Consider the following 24,511-nt stretch of genomic DNA (forward strand, 5'->3'; position numbering starts at 1 on the left):
TCTTCTCTTGCCCTGCTTTTTTGCAAACATTAAAACAAACCTCTTTTTATAACCATTAGCTTAGTCTCTCCCAGGTCTTCAGAGATAGTATGAATCATGCCTGATTTTTTTTTTTTCTTCTTCAGGTTTTCTGCTGATGAGGCTCGTGATTTGATCCAGCGTTACCTGACTGAGCACCCTGACCCCAATAATGAGAATATTGTGGGCTACAACAACAAGAAGTGCTGGCCACGAGACGCCCGGATGCGCCTCATGAAGCATGATGTAAACCTGTAAGTGTGTCAACCATAACAGGGGGAGTTGAGGTGTTAAAATGGTCCCATGCTTTGGGGCTCACAATGATCTGCTATGGGCCAAGAACTGAGAAGCAGGCAGGTGAGGGGTCAGAAATATATGGATATTTGAGTTCTGGGGGTGGACTGAAACGAGAAAACATGCTCCTACTGCAGCATGCGGTATACCTCATAGTCATGTACGTGTTTGACCTGCTCTAAGTGGTATATTTATTTTACTGTATTCTCAGATTTATACAGGGTTCCCATGAGCCCTTTCGGAGTGCACTATTGCAAGGGTGTTAGTTGTAGACTGGCATATAATGTGGTTCTGGGTGAGATGGATTGGAGACATGCTGTAAATGTGGTGCAGCATTGTTGCTATGCTTTAACCTGAAAGGTCACAGAAAGTGTGAGTTCAAATACAGTCACTCATTTGGATTCTTGCTATCTTTATTGCGGTGTATCATAAAGAAGAAGCCACATTCATGTGGATCAGTGGAATCCACAAGTACTACAGCACAGGGGTCTATACATGAGTGACAGAGGCCCACCCTTAGGCACTGTCAAATTGTCAGAAAGCTGTATGGGTTTTCCTAGAATCTGCAGAATTCCAGTCCCTGGAGGCAACATTGAGCACTTCAGAGAACACCATACAGGAGTCCACCCAGTAATGGCAGAAGGCCAAACCCCTACAATATGATTAGGAAGACCACTAGAGGCACTGTTAAGTAACCAATATGTACAATGTGGAGCATACCCAACTGCAGCTAAAGTGCAGTCATTACAAAACCAGTCCTAGAATAACCTCGGAAGTCCGTTCAAGAAAAGCAGGCAGCTGTTAGTAGGAACTAACATTTTTATCTTTAGCCATGGTGTATCGGATGTGAGTTTTACCTAGGAGGTTCTAGGTCAGTCAATTAATGTGGATGGTGCTAAGAGAACCCAAGAGAATAAATGTATTCACTGGATCTTTGAAGGAATACATATAGATCAATGGTCCTAACCTGGGGTACGTGGACGCTTAGTGTTTATAAAATTAAGTATTAATATATTAATAACGTTGGAGCCTTAAATATGTGCCACATATTTTGCAGCACTACTGTAGTTTCTCAACTTTTACTGTACTGCCTATATTTTGCAGTCCCTAGGAAATAAATTGCCCAATTCAAATGATTTTGGTCAGATTATAAATAGCAAACCAATAACTATTATTGTGTTCAATTATGAACAGCTGTAACCATTACGATATACTGAACTTGGCCTATAACTTTGCTTTTTGTATTTTACTGGTAATATGTTATGATTTGTATTATGGTTCAGGTTGTGTAATTAAAATAAACCCAAAATATAATATGTTCTAATATGTGTTCAAGTGAGCTTTAAGCCTGAACTAGGTGGGTGATTAAGAGGTCACAGTTAATTACCCAGGTTGGTAGGACTTGTGGAGAGGGGGGTTTGAGGGTGTTAGGGCCAGGGTGTTGATGGGCGGGAACACCTCTAGGTCATTCACACTACTTCAAGGCAGAGCACTGATTAGTTTGGGCCACATACCAGTCGTTTCAAATCTAGTGCAAAACTGCAGTGGAAATCACCACCCACCACATTGCTGGGTCCCTCACCATTATTACAAGGAGATCCAAGAGATAATCCAAGGCTTCGCTATCCTATGCACTACACTTGAAATGCTGTTAAAAATGCATTAATACAATTAAGTGTATTGGACTTCTGCATGTATTCTTGCAAGTGCAATATAGTTTTGCCGCAGGGATCCTTTTCTGGATTCACATGCTGTGCATTATTCGCCATCTAGTGGTTGGGTCCGGAATAGTACTTGTTTGTGGGTTTTTTTTCCGGGTGTTGTCGACCACCATTTTTAGGTCGAGCCTAGCGCAGCGGTCCTGCGTTGCTCTAAGGGAGGCTTCTTGTGCGCACTCCAAAACTTCCATGAAAGTTCTCTCTGTGTGTCTGGTAACTCCCACAAATTCTATTGGCCTTTGTGTGTGGCTTTCAATAATGAAAGCACGCTAATTGCCAAAGGTGGGTTCCTGTTCCACCTCTTTGTGTAAAGGTCACTCCCATGGCGTTTTGGCTCGGGAACGAGCAGTGGCATGCTTTGGGGCAGTTGCATTCCTCCCTTGTTGTTGTGGATCATGTAACTAATGAAACAAAGTGCGGACGCTTTCACTTTGCGCCCACGCTTGTTTTCTGTTCCCATGATTTTTGTCCTTGTGCATGTATTGCAAACGCAGTTCTACTCTTTTTCATTTAAGTGTTTATTGTATGGAAACATTTCAACCCACCCCATACGTCAACCTCAACGTATACAGTCCATTCTGTACACATGCATGATAAACAGGAGTGCTACTAAAGCGGGTTCCTGCTCATTTATGCCTGATAAAGAGGAGTCAACCTACACTCGGTTTGTAAACCCAGGCAAACACAAAATAACCTGACCAGCTGAACCTGGTATTATAAGGACTGTGACAAGGAGGAATGTCAGACAGTCTTGGTGTAATAATCACTTGATAAGGAATTGCATGCCCATCCCATCAGGCTGCGCTGTGGCACCGCGCGAGAAGAGATCCTGGAGAACTGAGTTAAAGTTGAACTGTCTGGGTTAATGGGCTAATGAATAAATTAGTCAGTCACTTTGGCTTACTCCCATCTCTGGCCCTCCTCATGGTAAGATCTAGCGGAGGGGCGCGTGCAGCAACATGCAAAGTCTAACATGGACAAATAAAAATCACAAACACCAAGCTATTTATTACATGTTAACAAAGACAGGCAGTGCAGTTTCAGTTGGTGAAACCATTACACTGTAGACTCCCAGACATGGCAGCTAAACTGAAAACAACATGTGTCATATTACACGCTTCGATTCCAGGGTTTCCAGCACTGCCGATCATGACACACCAGGAAACGTGATTGAGGATTAACACAACTGGGACAAAAGATCGAAGATTGTGCTGATTGCACCAGGTGGTGCACAGCATAGCTGCCAATCACAGCCCACATGCCCCCTGCACACCTAAACAGCCTCAACAACAGGCACAGGTGCAGGGGTAAGGCAGCACCACCACGGTCACAAGGAAAACACCTGAATGGAGGCAGGTGCCTGTGTGAAATCTGGGGCCACACAATTAGAAACCTGATGTGATCGACTCAACCCTTTATCCACCCATGGTTGAGAACATTAATATCATGGCACTATGCAATAGTAGTACCTCACCAGCAGTGAAGCTAAAACAGAGACTTGTGCCCTGATTACAAGTGACCCCTGCAGAAACACCTGCTTGTGCATACACACACAGGCTTGTGGGACACTATAATGTTGACACAATACAGGCAGTGGCAAGAGGTTGCAAATTATAGAACATCACCTTTCCTTTGTAGGGAACAGCAGACATGCACAAGGGGAATTAGTGTGCATAATCATTTAAATATTAATCTGGAGAAGGTAGTTCTGTGGGTTAATGCACCAATGTGCAACTAGCACATGGTGTGATCATCTCAGCCCTTCATCATTTTTAGGCGGATGAAATGAGCGCAGAGTCTGGTAATAACTTCATGGTATGTACAGAGCTATTAAAGTGCAAGCCAGTGCCATCACTGTTGCCATTGACAAAACAATATTTTGTCTTTTGTGCTGACCACACAAACAGCCACAGTGCGAGCTTCCAACACACTCAGAACTTGTACAGTATAGAAGGAAACTTCACCTGCAGACATCGTGCACACAACTTGAGGGGCTGCTCCTCCGCAGTGACAGCAGCTACAAAATAAAACTATATTTTGATTTATTTTTTTATTTTTAAGCAGCTGGCTGAGCTTTTTATTTATGGCTAACCACTTATATGGTCCCAAAGGCGAGACCCATTAGCTATTGTAAGGAAATTATAGCTAGCAAACATAGCAACAAAAATTCTTAATAGAAATACCTCCTTATACATAAAATATTTGAATATGTTTAAAAAGTACCCTAATATACACAATGTATAAATATAGAGAAATTACTCTCATGGTTTTTTTTTTTTTGTATAATTCATGAGTGATTAAATATTACAAACATTCAATTGTGCATATCAGATTTAACGATAACCATTTCAGAAAAAACGTTGATTCAGGCAGTGCGGCAGATGTCTACTAACCTATTAGCTATGCCAATGCTTGTTGCCCTTTGTTTGCTCATCTGCTTTCGGGACCATTGGTGGGCCAAACAGTGGGTCACCATTTTTTTTTTTTTTGCTTACTCAAGAGGCTCTACCCGACACTTTCATCTCTCACCTTTGCCACTTCCCATGGGGCATTAGCCTTGTCCCTCTCCCTTGACGCCTACTGACTTCCTTCTCCAAGTGATGACTGGATTGGGCTAATAGTTGAGTTATACGCACATCAGTGTGAGGCACACAACTTTCTCTCATACTACTTAACCTCTCCTAGTGTATCAGATAAAGGACAGAGATGTTAAGGACGTCTTACTCGTGGTGTTTTCCATGTCACTGCCTGGAAAGAGCCTATGGACAGAACCCCTTCCTCGTCACACACCATAACATCATTACTTGACCCATCCACATGCTTTCCTCTTCCTCTATTGTTCAAAAATATGTATCGGCAGTAGAGGAGTGGTCTGATGAAAATGGAGTTCTTGCAAATTCACAATATGGATTCAGGAAGGGAAGAGTTGTTGATAGGCAAGTACACCAGAGCTAAACCCGGTAACATCTATCTTTGCTGACCTTAGCAGTGCTTTTGATTTAGTCAATCACTCACTTCTTTGGTCAGTTTTGCTTGACATGGGTGCCCCGAAAGAAATTATCTTTTTTCTCGCCAGGCTATACAGCAAGCTGAAAACGTGTTCGGTATGGTGTTAGCGGGGAATGTACTAGAAATTTTAATGTGAAACGGGGAATTAGGCAGGGTTGTGTCCTTGCGCCCCTTTTGTTTACCCTTTTTAGGTCTCGGCGTCAACGCGCGGAAGCGCGTCTCCGCCGGAGATCTTTTGTCAGGGACTATGCTTCCCAGGAGACAGTCCCGGCCACGCGCATCCTTCCAGGCGATTTGTAACTGGAACGCGCGCTGTGGCCAGGCGCTGTCTCCTGGGAAGCGCAAGCACCACACACGCAAGCGCATACACACACATGCGCATACACACACACACACACACACACACAAGCGCCCACGCACATACATACAGAGACACCCACCCCCCCTCCGCAGACATACACGCGCGCGCACACACACACACACGAGTGCACCCCCCCTCCCCCGCCGTCGCACACATGCATACACACACAACGAGGGAACCGAGCCCCCCTCCCCCCCAGCCCTTTGTAACTTACCAGATCAATTCTGAGGGACTCCGCTCTCCTTCTGGCGTCGCGACTCGCGAGACGCTTTCACTCCGCCTTCTCTTCCGGTTACGTACGCAGCCCCGCCCCCGTCACAGGCGACTTTGCCTGACTTCCCGTCCTACCTGCGCTCACTGAGTTCGGGATCTCCTGCCTCGCCTGCTTGTTTTAAATACCTCCATGCATGGAATTCTAAACACTGCACAAACGAACAGAAAGGAAGCGAGGCGATTTTCAGAGCTCGATGGGTGACCCAAAACTCTGCAATTCATCAAAACGAGAAGTCAAACCAGCAAGAAATGGAGCGTGGCATCACTCCGGCGTCCTTGCTCGTGATCAGGTAGAAGCGTTCGCACAAACGTAGCACGTGCAGCCTCCTCGGCGCTGCCGGTAGGCCCCGCCTCGCGCTCGGCACCTTTCTTCCCCTCACGAGCATAATTACATTCTGTAGGTTTGCAAATAATGACATAACCCTCACCTGGCACGGCGGTGATTTATTGCAAACAACACCGCGCCACGGTATTGGCAGGAGGCTGCACAGGCCAAGGCGCGAGCGTGTCGTTTCCGTGCAGTGTTCGCAGCGGTCGCTGCTGTGCTGTGTGGAGAGCTGTTGCCAGTGCACAGCACAGGCCAGCTCTGCAGCACCGGGCCAGCTCTGCAGCCCACAGCAACCTCTGTGGCAATCATGTCAGAAGCGTTTGTGGGGGGGATGGGCGCCAAACCCTTTGCGGGGGCCCTCTTGGTATCCCACCAAGGAGGATTTGGCCATAAAAAAGGTGTGAGGACGGTACAACTGAGTGGCATGACGTAGGGTCAGTGAGTATGAAGCCTTCAGGTAACTGCATATAAAAACATGCACACCTCAAATGAAACAAAATGCAAGTTAAACTAATTAAAGGGGAATGTACTTTTTAACCTTAAGAAACCTCAGTTGCCTAATGTGATCACTGCAGATGCTTTCGTGTGTGACCAGAGTCACAGAATTAAACCCTGACTGGTGCAGTCAGGAATTGTGACTTATTTATAGTGCTACGAGGTCCCAGTCTGGGATAGGAAGCACTGTGAATGTCATTATTCTAAAATTCTATTACACTATATAAAAGAGGATGCGGCAAATTACTGTTTTGCAGAGTAGTGAGTGCAGAGTAGTGAGTGCAGAGTAGTGAGTGCAGAGTAGTGAGTGCAGAGTAGTGAGTGCAGAGTAGTGAGTGCAGAGTAGTGAGTGCAGAGTAGTGAGTGCAGAGTAGTGAGTGCAGAGTAGTGAGTGCAGAGTAGTGAGTGCAGAGTAGTGAGTGCAGAGTAGTGAGTGCAGAGTGCAGAGTAGTGAGTGCAGAGTGCAGAGTAGTGAGTGCAGAGTGCAGAGTAGTGAGTGCAGAGTAGTGAGTGCAGAGTGCAGAGTAGTGAGTGCAGAGTAGTGAGTGCAGAGTAGTGAGTGCAGAGTGCAGAGTAGTGAGTGCAGAGTGAGTGTGCAGAGTGCAGAGTAGTGAGTGCAGAGTGAGTGTGCAGAGTGCAGAGTAGTGAGTGCAGAGTGCAGAGTAGTGAGTGCAGAGTAGTGAGTGCAGAGTGCAGAGTAGTGAGTGCAGAGTGCAGAGTAGTGAGTGCAGAGTGCAGAGTAGTGAGTGCAGAGTGCAGAGTAGTGAGTGCAGAGTGCAGAGTAGTGAGTGCAGAGTAGTGAGTGCAGAGTAGTGAGTGCAGAGTAGTGAGTACAGAGTGCAGAGTAGTGAGTGCAGAGTGCAGAGTAGTGAGTGCAGAGTGCAGAGTAGTGAGTGCAGAGTGCAGAGTAGTGAGTGCAGAGTGCAGAGTAGTGAGTGCAGAGTGCAGAGTAGTGAGTGCAGAGTGCAGAGTAGTGAGTGCAGAGTGCAGAGTAGTGAGTGCAGAGTAGTGAGTGCAGAGTAGTGAGTGCAGAGTAGTGAGTGCAGAGTAGTGAGTGCAGAGTAGTGAGTGCAGAGTAGTGAGTGCAGAGTGCAGAGTAGTGAGTGCAGAGTGCAGAGTAGTGAGTGCAGAGTGCAGAGTAGTGAGTGCAGAGTGCAGAGTAGTGAGTGCAGAGTGCAGAGTAGTGAGTGCAGAGTAGTGAGTGCAGAGTGCAGAGTAGTGAGTGCAGAGTGCAGAGTAGTGAGTGCAGAGTGCAGAGTAGTGAGTGCAGAGTGCAGAGTAGTGAGTGCAGAGTGCAGAGTAGTGAGTGCAGAGTGCAGAGTAGTGAGTGCAGAGTAGTGAGTGCAGAGTAGTGAGTGCAGAGTAGTGAGTGCAGAGTAGTGAGTGCAGAGTAGTGAGTGCAGAGTAGTGAGTGCAGAGTAGTGAGTGCAGAGTAGTGAGTGCAGAGTAGTGAGTGCAGAGTAGTGAGTGCAGAGTAGTGAGTGCAGAGTAGTGAGTGCAGAGTAGTGAGTGCAGAGTAGTGAGTGCAGAGTAGTGAGTGCAGAGTAGTGAGTGCAGAGTAGTGAGTGCAGAGTAGTGAGTGCAGAGTAGTGAGTGCAGAGTAGTGAGTGCAGAGTAGTGAGTGCAGAGTAGTGAGTGCAGAGTGCAGAGTAGTGAGTGCAGAGTGCAGAGTAGTGAGTGCAGAGTGCAGAGTAGTGAGTGCAGAGTGCAGAGTAGTGAGTGCAGAGTGCAGAGTAGTGAGTGCAGAGTGCAGAGTGCAGAGTAGTGAGTGCAGAGTGCAGAGTAGTGAGTGCAGAGTAGTGAGTGCAGAGTAGTGAGTGCAGAGTGCAGAGTAGTGAGTGCAGAGTGCAGAGTAGTGAGTGCAGAGTGCAGAGTAGTGAGTGCAGAGTGCAGAGTAGTGAGTGCAGAGTGCAGAGTAGTGAGTGCAGAGTGCAGAGTAGTGAGTGCAGAGTAGTGAGTGCAGAGTAGTGAGTGCAGAGTAGTGAGTGCAGAGTAGTGAGTGCAGAGTAGTGAGTGCAGAGTAGTGAGTGCAGAGTAGTGAGTGCAGAGTAGTGAGTGCAGAGTAGTGAGTGCAGAGTGCAGAGTAGTGAGTGTGCAGAATGCAGAATAGTGAGTGTGCAGAATGCAGAATAGTGAGTGTGCAGAATGCAGAATAGTGAGTGTGCAGAGTGCAGAATAGTGAGTGTGCAGAATGCAGAATAGTGAGTGTGCAGAGTGCAGAGTAGTGAGTGCAGAGTAGTGAGTGTGCAGAATGCAGAATAGTGAGTGCACAGTAGTGAGTGTGCAGAATGCAGAATAGTGAGTGCACAGTAGTGAGTGCACAGTAGTGAGTGCACAGTAGTGAGTGCAGGTGCAGAGTGGTGTGTGCTGTTGAGTGCAGAGTGCTGTGTATTGGCAATGTAAATGACAATGCCATTTATTTATGATTTAAAGAAAAAAAAAGAAATGTCATGAGCAATGCCAATAGCTCTACCTATAATGATGCCGAGACCATTGCATTGCAAATGCTTGTTGTTAATGGGGTTGAAGTTGCCTTGAAAAATGTCAAGGCCGATGCTCCACCGGTTGCAGGGGATAGTGTCCCAGTTCTGCTATATGCAGACGACGCAGTGCTACTGTCACGGACACCCGTCGGTCTGCAGCGTCTGATGGACAAATTCACTGAAATTATCGGGAGCAGGAGACTGTTGATCAACAAGAATAAAACTCACACGATGACCTGTGGGACTAAGGTGGGCAGAAATCACTCCTTCTTTATAGAGGGGGTTAAAGTGCAGAATGTGAACAGTTTTTGCTACCTGGGGGTAACTTTTACTAGTGTTGGCAGGTGGGGGCATGAATTAACGAATGTTCGAACTAAAATGAGCAAAAACTCTTATGGCATCTTTAAGTTTGCGTCTAAGCTAGGGGACAGGTGTATCAAGGATATGCTGGAAATCTACAAGGCACGCAGTGTATCCATTGCCCTCTACTGGGCAGGGCTTTGGGGTTTCTGCAAAACTGATTGTCTACAGATAGAAGAAAACAACTTTCTTAAGAAATTACGGTGCCTCCCTAAATCCGCTTCAACAGAGTTGATCCATAGAGAGTCAGGGGTTTTTCACCTGACCGAGCTCGCCTCACTTAGGCCGCTATTGTTCTACCGAGCAATTTGGCTTAAGGAAGAGACTGAGTTCAATCAACTTATAATCAGGGACTGCCTTGGACTAGACCACTGTATGCAGATACCTTGGCTCAAATATGTTGTAGACTGTTATAAAAGTATCTTTGATATTAATTTGTTGTTAGAAAACTGTCCCCCTGGAGGTCTTGTGAAACAGGAATTTAAAAACATTTTTATGTTACATAAAGCTCATCAACGTTCAGTAATAACTAACTCCCTCGCTACTGTTAAAATTTACAATAAATATATTGCTGTTGAGGGATTTCAGCGCTATCTGAATGTAGTAACTAGGCCAACGCATAGGTTTGTATTTACCAGATTAAGAGTTGGCATTGCTCATGTATTAGTGGCCTTCCCACACCCTAAAAAACCCTCTGTGGGTCCGTGTCCCTGTGACGGACATTCCAAGCAAAGCACTATGCACTTTATGCTCATCTGCTCCCTATTTCAGAATGTTAGGATCTCCTTTTTAAAACCATTATTTCTTAAGTATGGAGTTTTAAATGTGGAGGATGCTATGTGTTTGTTGTATAACTTGGACCACCCCGACGTATGTTTTTATACTGCCAGTTTTATATGTAAATCTATGGCTTTTAGAAAAAGTATGAGTTTTTAATCATGTTTGTTCTTTTTTAACTTTGTTGCCTGTTTGCTGTGCTTTTGTGGTCATTATTACTATGTACCGCATAAAGCTTCATGAACTGAACTGATGTATCAGCAGTTCTTAACCTTTACTTATGGTGACCCACCGTTATTTACTTGTGGAAGCAGGGGACCACTGCCTACGTAATTTAGTTTGAACCTCAAATCGATATGCAACTATACATCAAATACACAAATTATTAAACATTTTCTGCAATTCAGAAGCAAAATAAAATTCAGAATGTTAATTTTAATGGGAAGGTAGGAGCTTTTTAAATTTTGGTTTAATTTGTAAAAGACAAAGCAGTATGCTAAATCATAGCACATCACATGCTGTTTTTTTGCTCCCAAGGAATGCTCTTTTTGTTGCTGCAAATAAGTATTTCAATTAGGGCCACCATATTAAATTCTGTTTGCTGCATGCATCCATCTAAAGATACCGTTTAGTCTTCAATTTCAAATTCCTTCAACTTTATAGAGCGTTAACATTCTTTTTTTTATGTATGTATACAAGTTATTAATATTCTAATATTTTATAAACAGTAAGCGTCCACAGACACAGCTGCTTTTGAAACGTAACCCTAAAAAGATAGCGTTGCATAGGTTCACATGGGGGACCCTACGTTTCATGGAAAGTGAAACTTTATTTGATACAGGGTAATGTAAATTAGAAATTCAAAAACAATTACTTTAAAAATGTGTTGTGTATTTCTATCATTTGTGTTATTTCTCAGACAAGAAAAGCAAAATCATGATATTAAAGCATAAAGGGAAAAAGGAAATTATTCACAAGTTAAAAGAAGTCTTTACTTGTTTCTGTAGCAAGCGGTTTGAGGAGGTGATACGTTTTTTTCTGTCATCCAGCCTTCTGACCATCAGCTCTGTTGCAGTCTGCCTTTGGTTGAGGTGCTGAAACTTTACTGAGGATATTTCATCCCACGAACTGAGAGAGAGCCCCACCTAACTGTAGAATCCATGGAGGAAGTGTTTGTTGACTGGTATGGGGTTCTGCCATCAGATTATGCCGAAGATTGTTCTTCGGTGGTCCACAGAGAGAAATTCGGTGTCATGAAATTTAAGAGGCATTGTGGTGGGATCGAAAAAGTAGTGGTGATTCAAAAGGTTAGGCAAATGCTGTATCCCAATTCATCCTTTTCTGATGCTCCTCAAATTAGTGTAATATAACACTGGCCATTAAAACCATTCAGCCTGCTCTTCCCCATTTCCCAAGTCCTAGTTCTACTAACAATTGTTGGTATGGTTAGGGAACCTGCTTCCCTAACAGCTGGTTTCAGAAGTCCTAGACACAGTCCCAGGGTTACTAGATACTTACTGAAGACGTAGCTTTTTCCATACATCTTTCTTAATTCACTTCCTTTAACCTGCACAGGTCTACAGATTTACGGCTAAGCTCAAACTATTGAGGAGTGTGACTCTTTACAATCTATTCCAGAAACACACAGACTATTGTCAAGTCTGGCAGCTTTCCGTACACAGGTCCATTGATGTTTTTTTGACCACCCCAAGGCCGTTTTTATTTGCCTCTGAGACATCCTGAAAGATGCTAGAAGATGTTTCTGCTATCTATTGAAACTACCAAGACCATTTGTATTGGCTTTATTTAATATGCTTTACACATTAAAAGGAAGGCGATTGGTAACATTCTACCCATGTGGGATTTAGAATTTTGTACTATCGTTGGAAGTCTTATCTGCTTTTTCTCTTTCAGGGGGCGGGCAGTGTTCTGGGACATCAAAAACCGCCTGCCACGCTCTGTCACTACTGTGCAGTGGGAGAACAGCTTTGTGTCAGTTTACAGTAAGGACAACCCCAACCTTCTGTTCAACATGTGTGGCTTTGAGTGCCGTATCCTACCCAAGTGTCGCACCAGCTACGAGGAGTTTACACACAAGGATGGAGTCTGGAATCTACAGAACGAGGTAAAACTTTCTCCCTTCTCCTATCTTTCTCCATATTTCCTTGTGCACTCTCATTGATTACCCTTCTTAACTATATATCAACACGTGTCTTCCCACTCTGAGATCTTTCAGTACAAGTCTTGCCATATGCCACTCTGATGTCTCTATCTTTTCAAATGCTCAGTTTCTTACATTTTCCCCAAAACCAGCATAAGGGCTGTGTTTTTGTTTTCCTCTTTTTCCTCCGCACGTATGCAATGAGGTACCCTTTTGCACAGCATTCTGATTGTATTACCTTTCCATGCTCACTTGTACGGTAGATCGCACTGCTAGGGCTGTTCTTTATGGATTGTGCGCAGGTTACTAGCCACCTCTTTTACTAAGGTGCTCACAGGGCTCTGGTGTGCTTTCAGACCTGCAATTGGATGTCTTTTGTGTTTTAGGTGACAAAAGAGAGGACAGCTCAGTGCTTCCTTAGAGTTGATGACGAGTCGATGCAGAGATTCCACAACAGAGTTCGGCAGATTCTCATGGCATCTGGCTCTACCACTTTCACTAAGGTAGGATATTTCTTTGCAAGAGCACATATCTTTTGAGTGCTGCAAGCATGCTTGTGCGAAATTCTGAGTTATTCAATGCTTTGGCTTGCTGAAAGTAAAGCGCTGTGCAGCTTTGAGTAGCAGGATTAGTATTAGCAAACTACTGTTTATGTAGGGTGAAGTAAATGGTGCATCGGATTGTACTCTTGTGAAACTTGGTAGTGGACCTGTTCTGACTACTCTTCTTGCCCCTAGATTGTGAACAAATGGAACACAGCTCTGATTGGCCTTATGACTTACTTCCGAGAGGCTGTGGTTAACACCCAGGAGCTCCTGGACTTGCTGGTGAAATGTGAGAACAAGATTCAAACAAGAATCAAGATTGGCCTGAACTCCAAAATGCCCAGTCGCTTCCCTCCTGTGGTGTTCTACACCCCTAAAGAGCTAGGCGGGCTTGGAATGCTTTCAATGGGACATGTCCTCATCCCCCAGTCTGATTTAAGGTAAGGTGATGGCTTGGCCTTCTGAATGATGACATTTCCTATTCATTCATTTTCTCCAGAGGTAAGGCGTGCTTAACATAACATCCGTGGCAAACTTTTTTTTATCCAACAGTTTGCACTAATATGCAGGGACTTAGCATTCTCCTAAACTTAAAGGCTGGTCTATGATAGCGAGGTTGAACAGAACGAGATGTCATCTTGTTGCTTTCTTAACTGAGTTGGGAGAAGATGGGCATTTTATCTATGGAGCATGTCTTCTTCTGTCTTTCCCCCAATCTGTGCCAAGTTAAAGGGGGCCATGGGGACCATCTGTGTGTTTCCACCCAGAACAGTATTGTGCACCAGCTGCTGTCCATGTGACTGAAATATGTATAGCACATGACTCAAACCTATGTAGCCCCTTAGCTTTTGTGGATTGTTCAGAGTGCATACCATAGAATGTCCACCCTGCGACAGTGGACAAAGCTTTGTCAGTTTTTTGTTGTTCTCAGAGATGGACCCTCAACACTAGTATTCTTCCCATTTCCAGCTTTTTGTATTAGGTTTATGATGTGACTACTAAAAAATGTGAATAGTATCTCCCAGTACTTTGCTTGCTACACAGTAGAGGACTGTCCTATTTGCCAAACAATAAGTCATAGTGGGCCTTCAAAGTCTGCTGGTGGTAGTTCGGATCAGAACTTAAAAACCCAGGGCAGCTCCTGATTGATCTCAGTTTTGTCAAATGCATTTGTCCCTCTAAAATAGAAATCCAAGACTAAGGGAGACCACTGCACATGTCACACATGCACTTTGCACATTCCTTCACGCCGCGCTTAGGCAAAGAAACTATTAAGGCACACGTGATATGAAAGAGATTAGCATCAAATGGGAGGTGACGCTCCTTGAAGGGCATGGATTTGGAAGGGTACACTGTCGAAGTACTCGCCATGGAAATCTTGGATGACCAAAGGTAGTGATAGAAACCAAATTAGATTATGTTAACGCCACGTTGGCTGAGACTCTTAAAGTGTGTTTGAAAAAACACGTTTCAAAGAACTCAGCTCGCATCACGTTTGCAATATCCTGAAGCAAGCACGTATCTTAACTTTGCCAAGGTACCAGCAATAGCTTCCGGTTTCTACATGCATCCAATTTTATACCTTGGCATGTACTTGTAAATCCTTGTTTGGCTGTGCCCCCAGCTATCTGAGTGAATGCTTTACCTCATACTTCCCTACTCTTATCTCTTAGATGATTATGCAAATATGTGCTTGTCCCTCCCAATAGCAATCACAAAAAAGGAAGCCATCTTCGTTGTTTTCATCATCATCACTAAGCCATCCCTCCTTTGGACACTGGAGGGGAGCTTGTTGCTCTCCTAATTGGCTATTGATCTCAATGAAGAGGTCACGAATAGAAATTTTATTGAGTGTTGTTCAGGTTTTCTCTTTACTGGGAAGCTTCATTGAAATCATGAACAAACCACCCATTTCCCAGGGAAACAAGTAAGTGAACTACTAAAGCAGTTATCTTCAGTCTAGTAGGCTAATATTGGATTGGTTAAAGACAGGTAGTTTATCAGTATGGTCTTTGGCATTGTTTGTGGCATATGAGCTGTGTTGGTGTTTCTACCACGTTTTCTAGTGCAAGGTGGTGAGTGAAATTTGTCATGCCATGCTCTTAAACTGAGAGATGAGATTGGGCTCCGAATGCAACATGTGGTCTTTCGACAGTATGTAAGGGTCATAGTCTGTCATAAATCTCAATCTGAGATCAACATAGAGCAATGGATCGCTGCTTTTGCTGTAAAACACATGACCTATATTTATACTGTTTTCTTATGTATATTTTGAATTGGTATCCTCCAGTTTTTGACTTGAAGAAATCTTTTTTCCTTCACTCTCTTGGCCTTTTAAGTTTCATTCACCTATCTTTAAGCATGGTAACGCACCTTCTCCTGTTTGTGTAACCTAAATGTCACACCTTGGCTCTTTTTTAGGTGGTCTAAGCAGACTGATGTTGGCATTACTCACTTCCGTTCTGGAATGAGTCATGAGGAGGATCAACTGATTCCCAACTTGTACCGCTACATTCAACCCTGGGAGAGTGAGTTCATTGACTCGCAGCGTGTGTGGGCAGAGTACGCTTTGAAGAGGCAGGAAGCAATCGCACAAAACAGGTGAGATGTGTTCGAAGGAGGCATAATGAAAACGTGGAACGGAAGGAAAGAGTAAAATATGCATAGTTATGGCTGATACGAGGAGTTAATGGAAGGTGCAAGTAGATTGTCCTCTTTGCTACAATCTAGTTTTTCCAGAATATGGGTAGAGGTGTTTAACATAGTGGTAGGTGTCCTTGTATTGATCGTATTTAGGCCATTACCCCCATACGGTCACTATCTCTTGCCTTCCCCAAGAGGTGTTGCAAATTTAGGTTTGATTTTGTGAATGTTTTTCCAACTTTATATTTATGCCAAAATCTTTTGAAGAGGTCAGGTAAAGCGAGAGAGGTATACGGACTATACGTTTTAACAATAAAGTTTAGCTATGTAACTGTGTTCGTGCAGCATCTGCTTCCTTTATTGTTGGGTCTTGTAGAAAGCAGTCCTCCCTTTGCGCTGCTTATCATCTCATTATACGCCATTGAAGCATTTTCCTGCATGGCAGGCCAGCAGCCCAACCGATCTTCACACACTTCAAACCATTCAAAATTCTGCTGTTAGACCTGTCCTCGACCTCCCTTGCCGATCCCACACCACTCCTCAGAGCGCTCCACTGGCTCCCCTTCCAAAAGCAATACCAGTTCAAACTTCTCACACACGCATTCAAGTTACTACACAAAGCGGGATCCGCATACCTCAATCATCACCGGCTTCACTTCTACCAGCCCACCTGACAATTTCACTCAGCGTCCATCTCAATCTCACTCATGCACACACACCCAGCATCCACAGACGCTGAACAGGAGGACCGTCGTCCTACCAGGCCTTCCACTCCTGGAACAACTTCCCCAACATATTAGGGCCTCCTCCTCACTTCTTGCATTCCGCAAGAAGCTGAAAACCTGACTTTTCAATTTGTCTTCTCATGGAACTGAAGGAAGCTGGGTTTCTGTTGCATTAACACCACCCCCCACACTTTTTTGCCAGATTTCTGACGCACTTTGACTTGACGTGCCCTGGGTCCCTGCCTATCCGGTTCCCAGGTCCTGAGTTCATTCTCAAAACTGTACGTGGGTACTCACGATTGGCACTTCTCTGGCCACATGTAAGTCCCTTATAAATGGTACCATGAAAACCAAGGGCACTGTGACAAGGTAATGTCTCTAAAGTCTGCAGCCCATATTGTGCCACCCTTGGAGGCCCTATACCTTAACACACACACACACTTTCATTGCAGGCTGCATGTTTTGGTGCAGAGAAAAGTGAAGCGTCGACATGGCACACATACTTGTGTGCCATGCCTGCACCCCTCTAGCTGGGTGCACTATACCACTAGTGAGGGTATATTTGCATGAGCAGTGTCTTAAGTCCATTCTTATTTTGTGGAAAATAATACACCCAGGCAACACACAGACACTGGCACAGTTCAGGTAACAAAATAATAATAAATAATAAGGCACTAAATTAGCACAAAGTTCAATTTAATAAATTTGATAAAAGTGTCACGAAATAATTCATTGACATACTGATTAAAAAACAATAAAAAGAAACCCGACGCCTACGGCCTGAGTCCAAGTGGCCGACTGGTTCCAGCGAGGTCCCCCAACGCGCCAGAGTCAGTTTCCACCGTGGGTTAACCCCTCCAGGACTCCCCAATGTCACCACTCAACCCCCAGCCCCACCCCCACTCCCGCCCCCAACCGAGCCTGACAGACCTCAAAAGGCACCCCTGCATATGACCGGCCTGCTTACTGGAGAAGAGGACCTGAGGTGCACCTATGTCTCCGAGCCCTCCAACTTACCTGCCCAGCTGTTGGTTCCTCCCGGAAGACTTCCTGGACCGAGCCTGCAGTCAAAACCGGCAACTTCCATTGAAAACAACAGGGCACCCAACGCCAAATCAGCACCCTGCACCCTCCCGCAGCTGTAGGTGCACCTTGGGTGTTAACTCTGATCCCCTTTTACCCTGTTTTTAACCCTAGGAGCTTTGCTTCCACATCCTAGTGGTGTGACCCTGAGCAGCCACTAAACAGAGCCCCCTTATCCCCCATAGGATAACATTGGGCTTCCGCGTTCTGCACCCGGCTACCCTAGTGCTGCTGAGGGTGTTCTTTGAGTGCATCCTTGACCCTGAGGGAACCCTTATTCTAACCCTAGAAATCCAACTCCCAAAACCAGGTACTTACGGTAAACCAATGACTTAATTTCCTCCCGTAGGATTGCATTGATTGCTTGTCTGTGAAAAATGTTTAAAGTGTGGAGTTGGAAAATTGTATGGAAACTTAAGAAACTGTGTGCTTACAAAAACTAATTTACTTAACTTTTATTTTGGAAATAATCAGATGTTATATCTAAGCATATCACACTGAGAAGAAAAAGTAATCTGAAAAGTAATTATACAGTAATTGCGAAGCAACTGAAGAGTAATTTCAACTGTTTCCTCATAATTGTCTTAGCTGTATCCAAACCAATTACGTACAACTGCATTCAACTATATTATTTCTACAAAGTATTATTTCACTTACCCGCACCAGACCTTGCTTGGTTCTAGAAATAAAACACAACTAAATATTTGTATACAAAACAAATTAGTCAGAGTTCAGTCTTTGAGTGTGTGAAATCATTTCTTGCCTACGTGTGTACAATAAATGCTTAACACTGCCTCTGATAAAGCCTTACTACTCGCCCACACTACCACAAATAGAGAGTAAGGTATTATCTACTTTTATCTCTGTAAGCCTATGGGGATCCCCTGGACTGTGCACACTTTCCTTAATTTGGTATAGTATATATAGAGCCAGCTTCCTTCAGAGACCATCAAGACTACCTGTACTCAGGCCCAGCCTCACCACACGCCTACTTTCACCTACTCAGTGCCTGGATACCCTCACTGGTAACCAGCAACGTTCTACAAATCCACTTTACATTTAACACTGTAATAAAGTTTTAATGCAAGAAGAGGTCATTAAAAAGTGCATTTGTATTGTGTTTAGTATATTTGCTACACAATGCATGTAGTCACCTGTCCATGATGAAAATTGAATGTGATGTAGTCATGCATCCAAGTTACAGTGTACAACAGAGGTTGCCATATGACTGTGGCTACAAAGCAACCTGTCTTTTGGCAATAGAGAAACCGACTTGGGGACTGCTTGATGGTGGGGCACAACAACCTGCTGGTAAGGTACTTGCAAGGGAAGAAATCTGAATATGGATATCCCAAGTTGCTGAGATCCCTACACCATAATTCATGATTGAAAAATTATAGTACCATCTATTGCTGACTAATAAAGTGACATTTTAAGTGGTGGACATGGAGTCCTCTGCTCAAACACTGACATACAGTAAATGTTTGTTGGGGGGTTAAGTATGGGGTAATTATCTAGGCTTCGATTCTCTCCTCGTGTTTACTTTATTTTCCTTTTGAAGGCGTCTGACCTTAGAAGATTTGGAGGATTCATGGGACCGAGGTATCCCCCGCATCAATACACTGTTCCAAAAGGACCGACACACCTTGGCATACGACAAGGGCTGGAGAGTTCGCACGGACTTCAAACAGTATCAGGTACCAGCAATAGGAATCAAAGCACTATTTTGCAAGAGAACCTTGAGTTTATGATTAGGCGTGGACTTGTGGCCCTTTTCCCTTTGGTTACTGCCTGGGCGATTGGGGAGTTTCTCAACGTTAACTGCTGTCTTTGTTGCATCTCCAATGTGGGATGGAGTTTAATCTTCTTTGGCAGAACTTCTGATTGCAACACTATAGTTTTAACGCCATGCGCGCTAGCGGAATTCCGCTCGCACGCTGGGTTTTGCGGAAACGCACTTTACGTGACGAGCTGGGCTCGTCATCAGCGTGCGAGGAGGCTACGCCATGACGAGCCCAGCTCGTCATCAGCGTCGAAGGGGTTAAAATTGGTAGCCCCTTCATGTCATTCAGGGTATCACGTTTTGAGTGTGAGTGATGTTATTAAAGTTCCATAATTTACAAATGGCACTCACTTAAGCATCTTGGATTGACATCACAGGCAAATTTCTAGACAATTGGTGTTCTCAAACTCTAAAGTTGTTCTTTAAAATTTTGAGTTCCAACGTTCTTTCAGAAAGAATTATTCTTAGGTCAGTAAATGTAAATTGCCTGTGTTTGACACACGCATTTAGCTTATGTCTAAAATGAAGCCAACAATAATTGCAGTACTAAAAAAAAAACACCCCAACTAAGGTTGTGTTTCATGGTGGCATAAGAAATTCTTTCATATTTTTTTAAGTAGGTGTTTGGAATGCCAAAGGGTTAGGGAGTACTCCAATCTCATTTCACACTTTTGCTGTATAAGAGCCTCAGCGTTATGGTGGATGTAAACTTTCTTGGCCGCTCTCAATTACACACCTTTAAACTCCATGAGCAAAACCCAGAAATTCCAGCAAAGATTAGTCTTCTCGATAATTCAAGGATTCCAAACATTTCTCCAAAAGCACATGCCTTTACTGATTTAAACCTTTGAATTAATTTACAGTTCAAATTGTCATCATTTTAGATCTCAGAAATATTTTCCTTGTTTAAAAAAAAATGTTTGAAAGGCCTTCCGCTAACCTATGACTGATTTAAAAATTATCTATTATGGTGAACTATATGTCCACTACAGGAATGCTATCTACTTACTATTTGTGTGGATATTCTTATATGCATGTATTTTATTTATATTCACCAGGTTTAGTCACTAGGACTAAGAAAGAAGGCACTCACTCGTATTTTTGTAAGACGTTTACAGCAGCTTTATTCTTGCCAGGCCCAACGCGTTTCACCTCTGTCCATGCTGAAGGGAATGCTCAGGTTGCCCACCTACAACTTGACAGAGCTGGTAAAGGCCAGAGTGGTCACCCTCCAAGTAGAGAAGAGGGTGTGAGCTTGCCACTAACGATTCGGCTTATATCTGTGGATAGACTGTACCAGGCTCCCTAGTTGTTCACACCACTTGTTAAAAGAGCATATGTGCAAGCCACAAGAGATGCCTGTTTTGCCTGATAAGGAGTCCAAGTGAATTAAAGCCACTGGAAAGCAAGGGGAGCTTGTGGAAGTCCTCTGATACGATGTAGCAGCTTGTCAGCCCCATGGCACAACACCTTCCTTAAAGAGGCTAAACTGGGCTGTCAAAAAGCCTGAGCATGTATTGAGAGCCTGCTAAGATGCTGAATCTAAAGTTATTCTTAGGAAAGGATTATAAAAAGTTAGTTCAAGCTACTAAAATGGAGTGATCTGCAAAAGGATTTTAAGGAAACTTGAAAAAGTGCAGTACATTGAAGGAGGTATTTTCTTTTGTCAAGTTGTTGGCTACTCCTCCATGTGCAAGGTACTCCATAGAGCAGTGTTTCCCAAACCTTTTAGAACAAGAACCCACTTTTTAGAATGACAAAGTTCTGCGACCTATCTACCACTAATAGACATGAGGTGGGGCAACTTTTTTTTTTTTGTAATGTAACTAAAGCATTTTCATTTACGAACAACACATCAGAATGGTTATTAACTTTGCGCAGACATGCTGTTTTACTGCTAAAACTATATAGTACACACGATGAATGTGTGAAAACCGAGTTTCGGTGAATATTTATCATTTGTGCATCTTAATTTATCTTAATCCTATTAAAATCTTTTTTCCCATCAAATGAAAGATTTACAAATAATATGCTTCATTTTTGCTTTCTGGGTTGCTGAACGCATACAATTCATTTACAGGCATTTACATTTTGCTTTGTGTTGCAAAAAAATACATCTTGCAGTCTTTCTTGCACTCCCTATACTAGAGCACATTTCAGATAGAGAAAGAAGACCGCAATTCTCATGTTAAAAGAATAAGCATCAATTTGTCAGAAGATATAGCCTGACATTTGATCTCTGTGTTTGAAGCACTGGCAAATGTGACGAGATAAACCCAGAATTTGAAGGCATCCTTTATTGCTCTGACATTCGTGACCCACAGTTTGTATAATGCTGCTGTGGAGCAATCCCAATCGCTTTGTGATCATCTTTTCACCTTTTTTCATGAGAAGACCCAAATATCACTTCTTGCCTTACTACCCCTTTTACCAGTTCTAACTAGGACACCAGGGTATCGCCTGTTGGTAATCTGACATCTTTGTCTAATTTTCAGCTCCTGTCTTCAGTGAAACTAACTAACCTTGTTAGAAGTACAGATTGTGGTTCTTTGTTTCATCCTGTTCCCCTGGCATTTAGAAATTGGCTTCTGGTTTTCTTTTTCTATCCTTGTTGGTGGTCTGCAATTAATCAGTCATGCTGGAGGCAGTTCACGCATGCAAGGAGGCTGTGGTGATGCTCTTGTGTTTTGACCTAACGACTATCTGCCTATCCCTGTTGCCTTTTTCAATAAATTCTGGAGAAATCTCTAACCCACTGCCCTCCTTTCTAGGGAATCATAAGCTGTTGAACTCTGCTCAATTGGTTTTTCCCCCCAGGCATTGTAACAAGAGAGCATTTGTACTAGTTCCTCTGTATTGGTTTTGTTAGACTTTTCTGCTCCAATTGACATGGTCTTTCATGACTGCCTTATCGTGAGGTGACTAGAAGTGGGGAATCACTGGGCCTGCTGTAATTTGGATTAATTCCCATAAGACAGGGACAGGCCCTGTTCAGGAGATTGAAGGCCGGGTACGCATAACTGATCATAGCACAAAGGTCCCTCATTCACCCCAAATGACCATTTTCTTCATGAATATAGTGACATGCGCACTTATGTATAGGTGGGTAAAACAGGAATTTAATACTGATGCATGAGATTGATTGTGTGCTTTTGCTCTTCTCGCTCTTGTGATGTTGACTGAAAGGTTTGTGGTGGATGGTGATAGGTGCTGCTCGACATGTCGGCCGCGTTCGACACGGTCAGCCATCCCGCCCTGATCTCTAGGCTGGAGGAATGCGGGGTCAAAGACAAGGCCAGGGATTGGTTAATCTCCTACTTGGACTGCCGTCAGCAACGGGTTTCGTTACCCCCCTTCAGTTCAGAGGAGCGGAGAGTGGGACAAGGAGTACCCCAGGGCTCAGCCATCAGCCCCATACTCTTTAATGTTTACCTCCGCCCCCTAGTCCAGCTCATTAAATCCTTTGGTATCTCCGCATTTAATTATGCGGATGATACCCAGCTGGTCTTCTCTCTGGAGGGACAGGATGCAGTCACACTGGAGACTTTTCACCAGTGCATGCAGGCGACAGCGGAATGGCTCCGTCTGAACTCGTTACAGTTCAACGGAACAAAGACAGAGGTTTTACACTGTTCCACCGATCGAGTTCCTCGAGATCTCCCAGTCGACTTCTGGCCTCCGTCCTTCTCAGAGACGGTGTCTGCGGCACAATCAGCGCGCAATTTAGGCGTTACTTTTGGGCCTAATCTGCAGTTGGATCTACATGTAAATAAGACCACCTCTACATGTATGATGCTGATTCGTATGCTGCACAAGGTCCTTCCTCTCCTCCCTGAGCAAGCCAGACCAGAAGTAGTGCGTTGTACCATCCTAAGTCGACTTGACTATTGTAACGCACTACTTCTGGAGGCCCCGGTAACACTTCTGGGCAAGTTGCAAAGGGTGCAAAATATTGCTGCCAAACTCGCCCTTTCTCGCCCCTACCATAGCTCTTCTACGGCAGCACTGCGAGAACTTCATTGGCTGCCAGTCCATCTGCGGGTGCGCTACAAAGCAGCGTGTATTGTGTTCAGGGCTATTCATGGCCTGGGCACCATCCCTTTGCGGCGAATGTTTGCCTGGTATCGTCCATCTAGAGCTCTACGCTCCTCGTCATCCAGGCTACTGGTAGTCCCGCGATTCCAGAGAGTGAGGATGGGTGGCCGCTCGTTCAGAGTAGCGGCAGCCAAACTCTGGAACTCTCTGCCTATATCCTTGAGAAGCCTTGAAGATCTCTTGGCTTTTAGAAAGGCTTTGAAAACTCATCTTTTTCCCAGGATAGGCTGAGCTATTGTTTTCATTGGAGTACGGGTCAAAGCGCCAGGATGCCCTTGGTGGTGACAGGTCGCGCTATACAAGTATGCCACAATACAATACAATACAATACAATTATGTCACTTATGGTGGAATCCACAGCTGCTCTTGAATGTAAACGGGAGCGTTGTGAGGTAAGCAATAAACCTTGAGTAAATTTGTTATTTTAAATGTATTGTATCAACCACATAATTGTTGCACTACCAAGTAATGTTTTCCCCTGAACCCCAAAAAAACCCGTAATGAACACAACAATCTATGTGCTAGCACCTTCTGTTTTAAATATATAATCCTAAACATATATTTAACTTTTAACTACCTGCTCAAGATTTTACTAAACATTGCACAACATGTTGTTTTAACCTCATGGCTGCTAAGGAGATTTTCCTGGTGTGCTGGATCCTAATATTAATGGGTGTGGTCATGACGGAACGGTTCCGTCATGAGCACAGCTCAACCGATGCTCATGATGGAACCGTTCAGTCATGAGCATTGAAGGGGTTAAGTATAAGCGTTTGCTTGTTTTCAAACTGTTGAGCACCACACAGAACATTCACTCTATACTTTTAGCTATGTCATGTCTTCCTGTCCCAGCAAATCTCTAGGCATCCAGTAAGATGAAAATCTACTATTAAAACTGAGGTTCAGGGGCTGAGTTGGTTTCAGCCATACTCGCTCTCACCAAAGGGCCAGTGAAAGACTGGACATGCTAATCAAAGATGCAGTCCAGGAAGGCCTTATCAAACGGTAATGAAATATTTGTGTGGCAAGCGTGAGGCTCTGCTTTGCTTCTATGATGCATACATAACAAAGTACTTTTAATTTTAAAGGTACTGAAACAGAATCCTTTTTGGTGGACTCACCAGCGGCATGATGGAAAGCTCTGGAACCTGAACAACTATCGTACCGATATGATCCAGGCGTTGGGTGGAGTGGAGGGAATCTTGGAACACACATTGTTCAAGGGCACCTACTTCCCAACATGGGAAGGTCTCTTTTGGTAAGGAGTAATTTTGATTGTTTATAGTCAAACTAATGTTGATTAGCTGCACATAATGTCAATGAATGCATTGCTGATGATGGAGCTTTTTTTTGTGGTAGC

The 24,511-nt window shown here is 44.0% G+C and overlaps 1 protein-coding gene across 1 annotated transcript in view; it reads left to right on the forward strand.

Annotated features, from left to right (window-relative positions):
• Positions 1-24,511, forward strand: part of PRPF8 (pre-mRNA processing factor 8) — a 121,829-nt gene that overhangs the window by 46,977 nt on the left and 50,341 nt on the right. Inside the window, exons 22-28 of the mRNA XM_086955209.1 lie at positions 126-272; positions 12,031-12,241; positions 12,664-12,780; positions 13,015-13,262; positions 15,244-15,423; positions 18,835-18,970; positions 24,240-24,409. Coding sequence (XP_086811335.1) covers positions 126-272; positions 12,031-12,241; positions 12,664-12,780; positions 13,015-13,262; positions 15,244-15,423; positions 18,835-18,970; positions 24,240-24,409 — 1,209 coding nt within the window. The remainder of the gene's footprint in view (positions 1-125; positions 273-12,030; positions 12,242-12,663; positions 12,781-13,014; positions 13,263-15,243; positions 15,424-18,834; positions 18,971-24,239; positions 24,410-24,511) is intronic.

The sequence above is a fragment of the Lissotriton vulgaris genome, chromosome 2_1 (assembly GCF_964263255.1).
Source record: "Lissotriton vulgaris chromosome 2_1, aLisVul1.2, whole genome shotgun sequence".
Lineage (NCBI taxonomy): Eukaryota > Metazoa > Chordata > Amphibia > Caudata > Salamandridae > Lissotriton > Lissotriton vulgaris.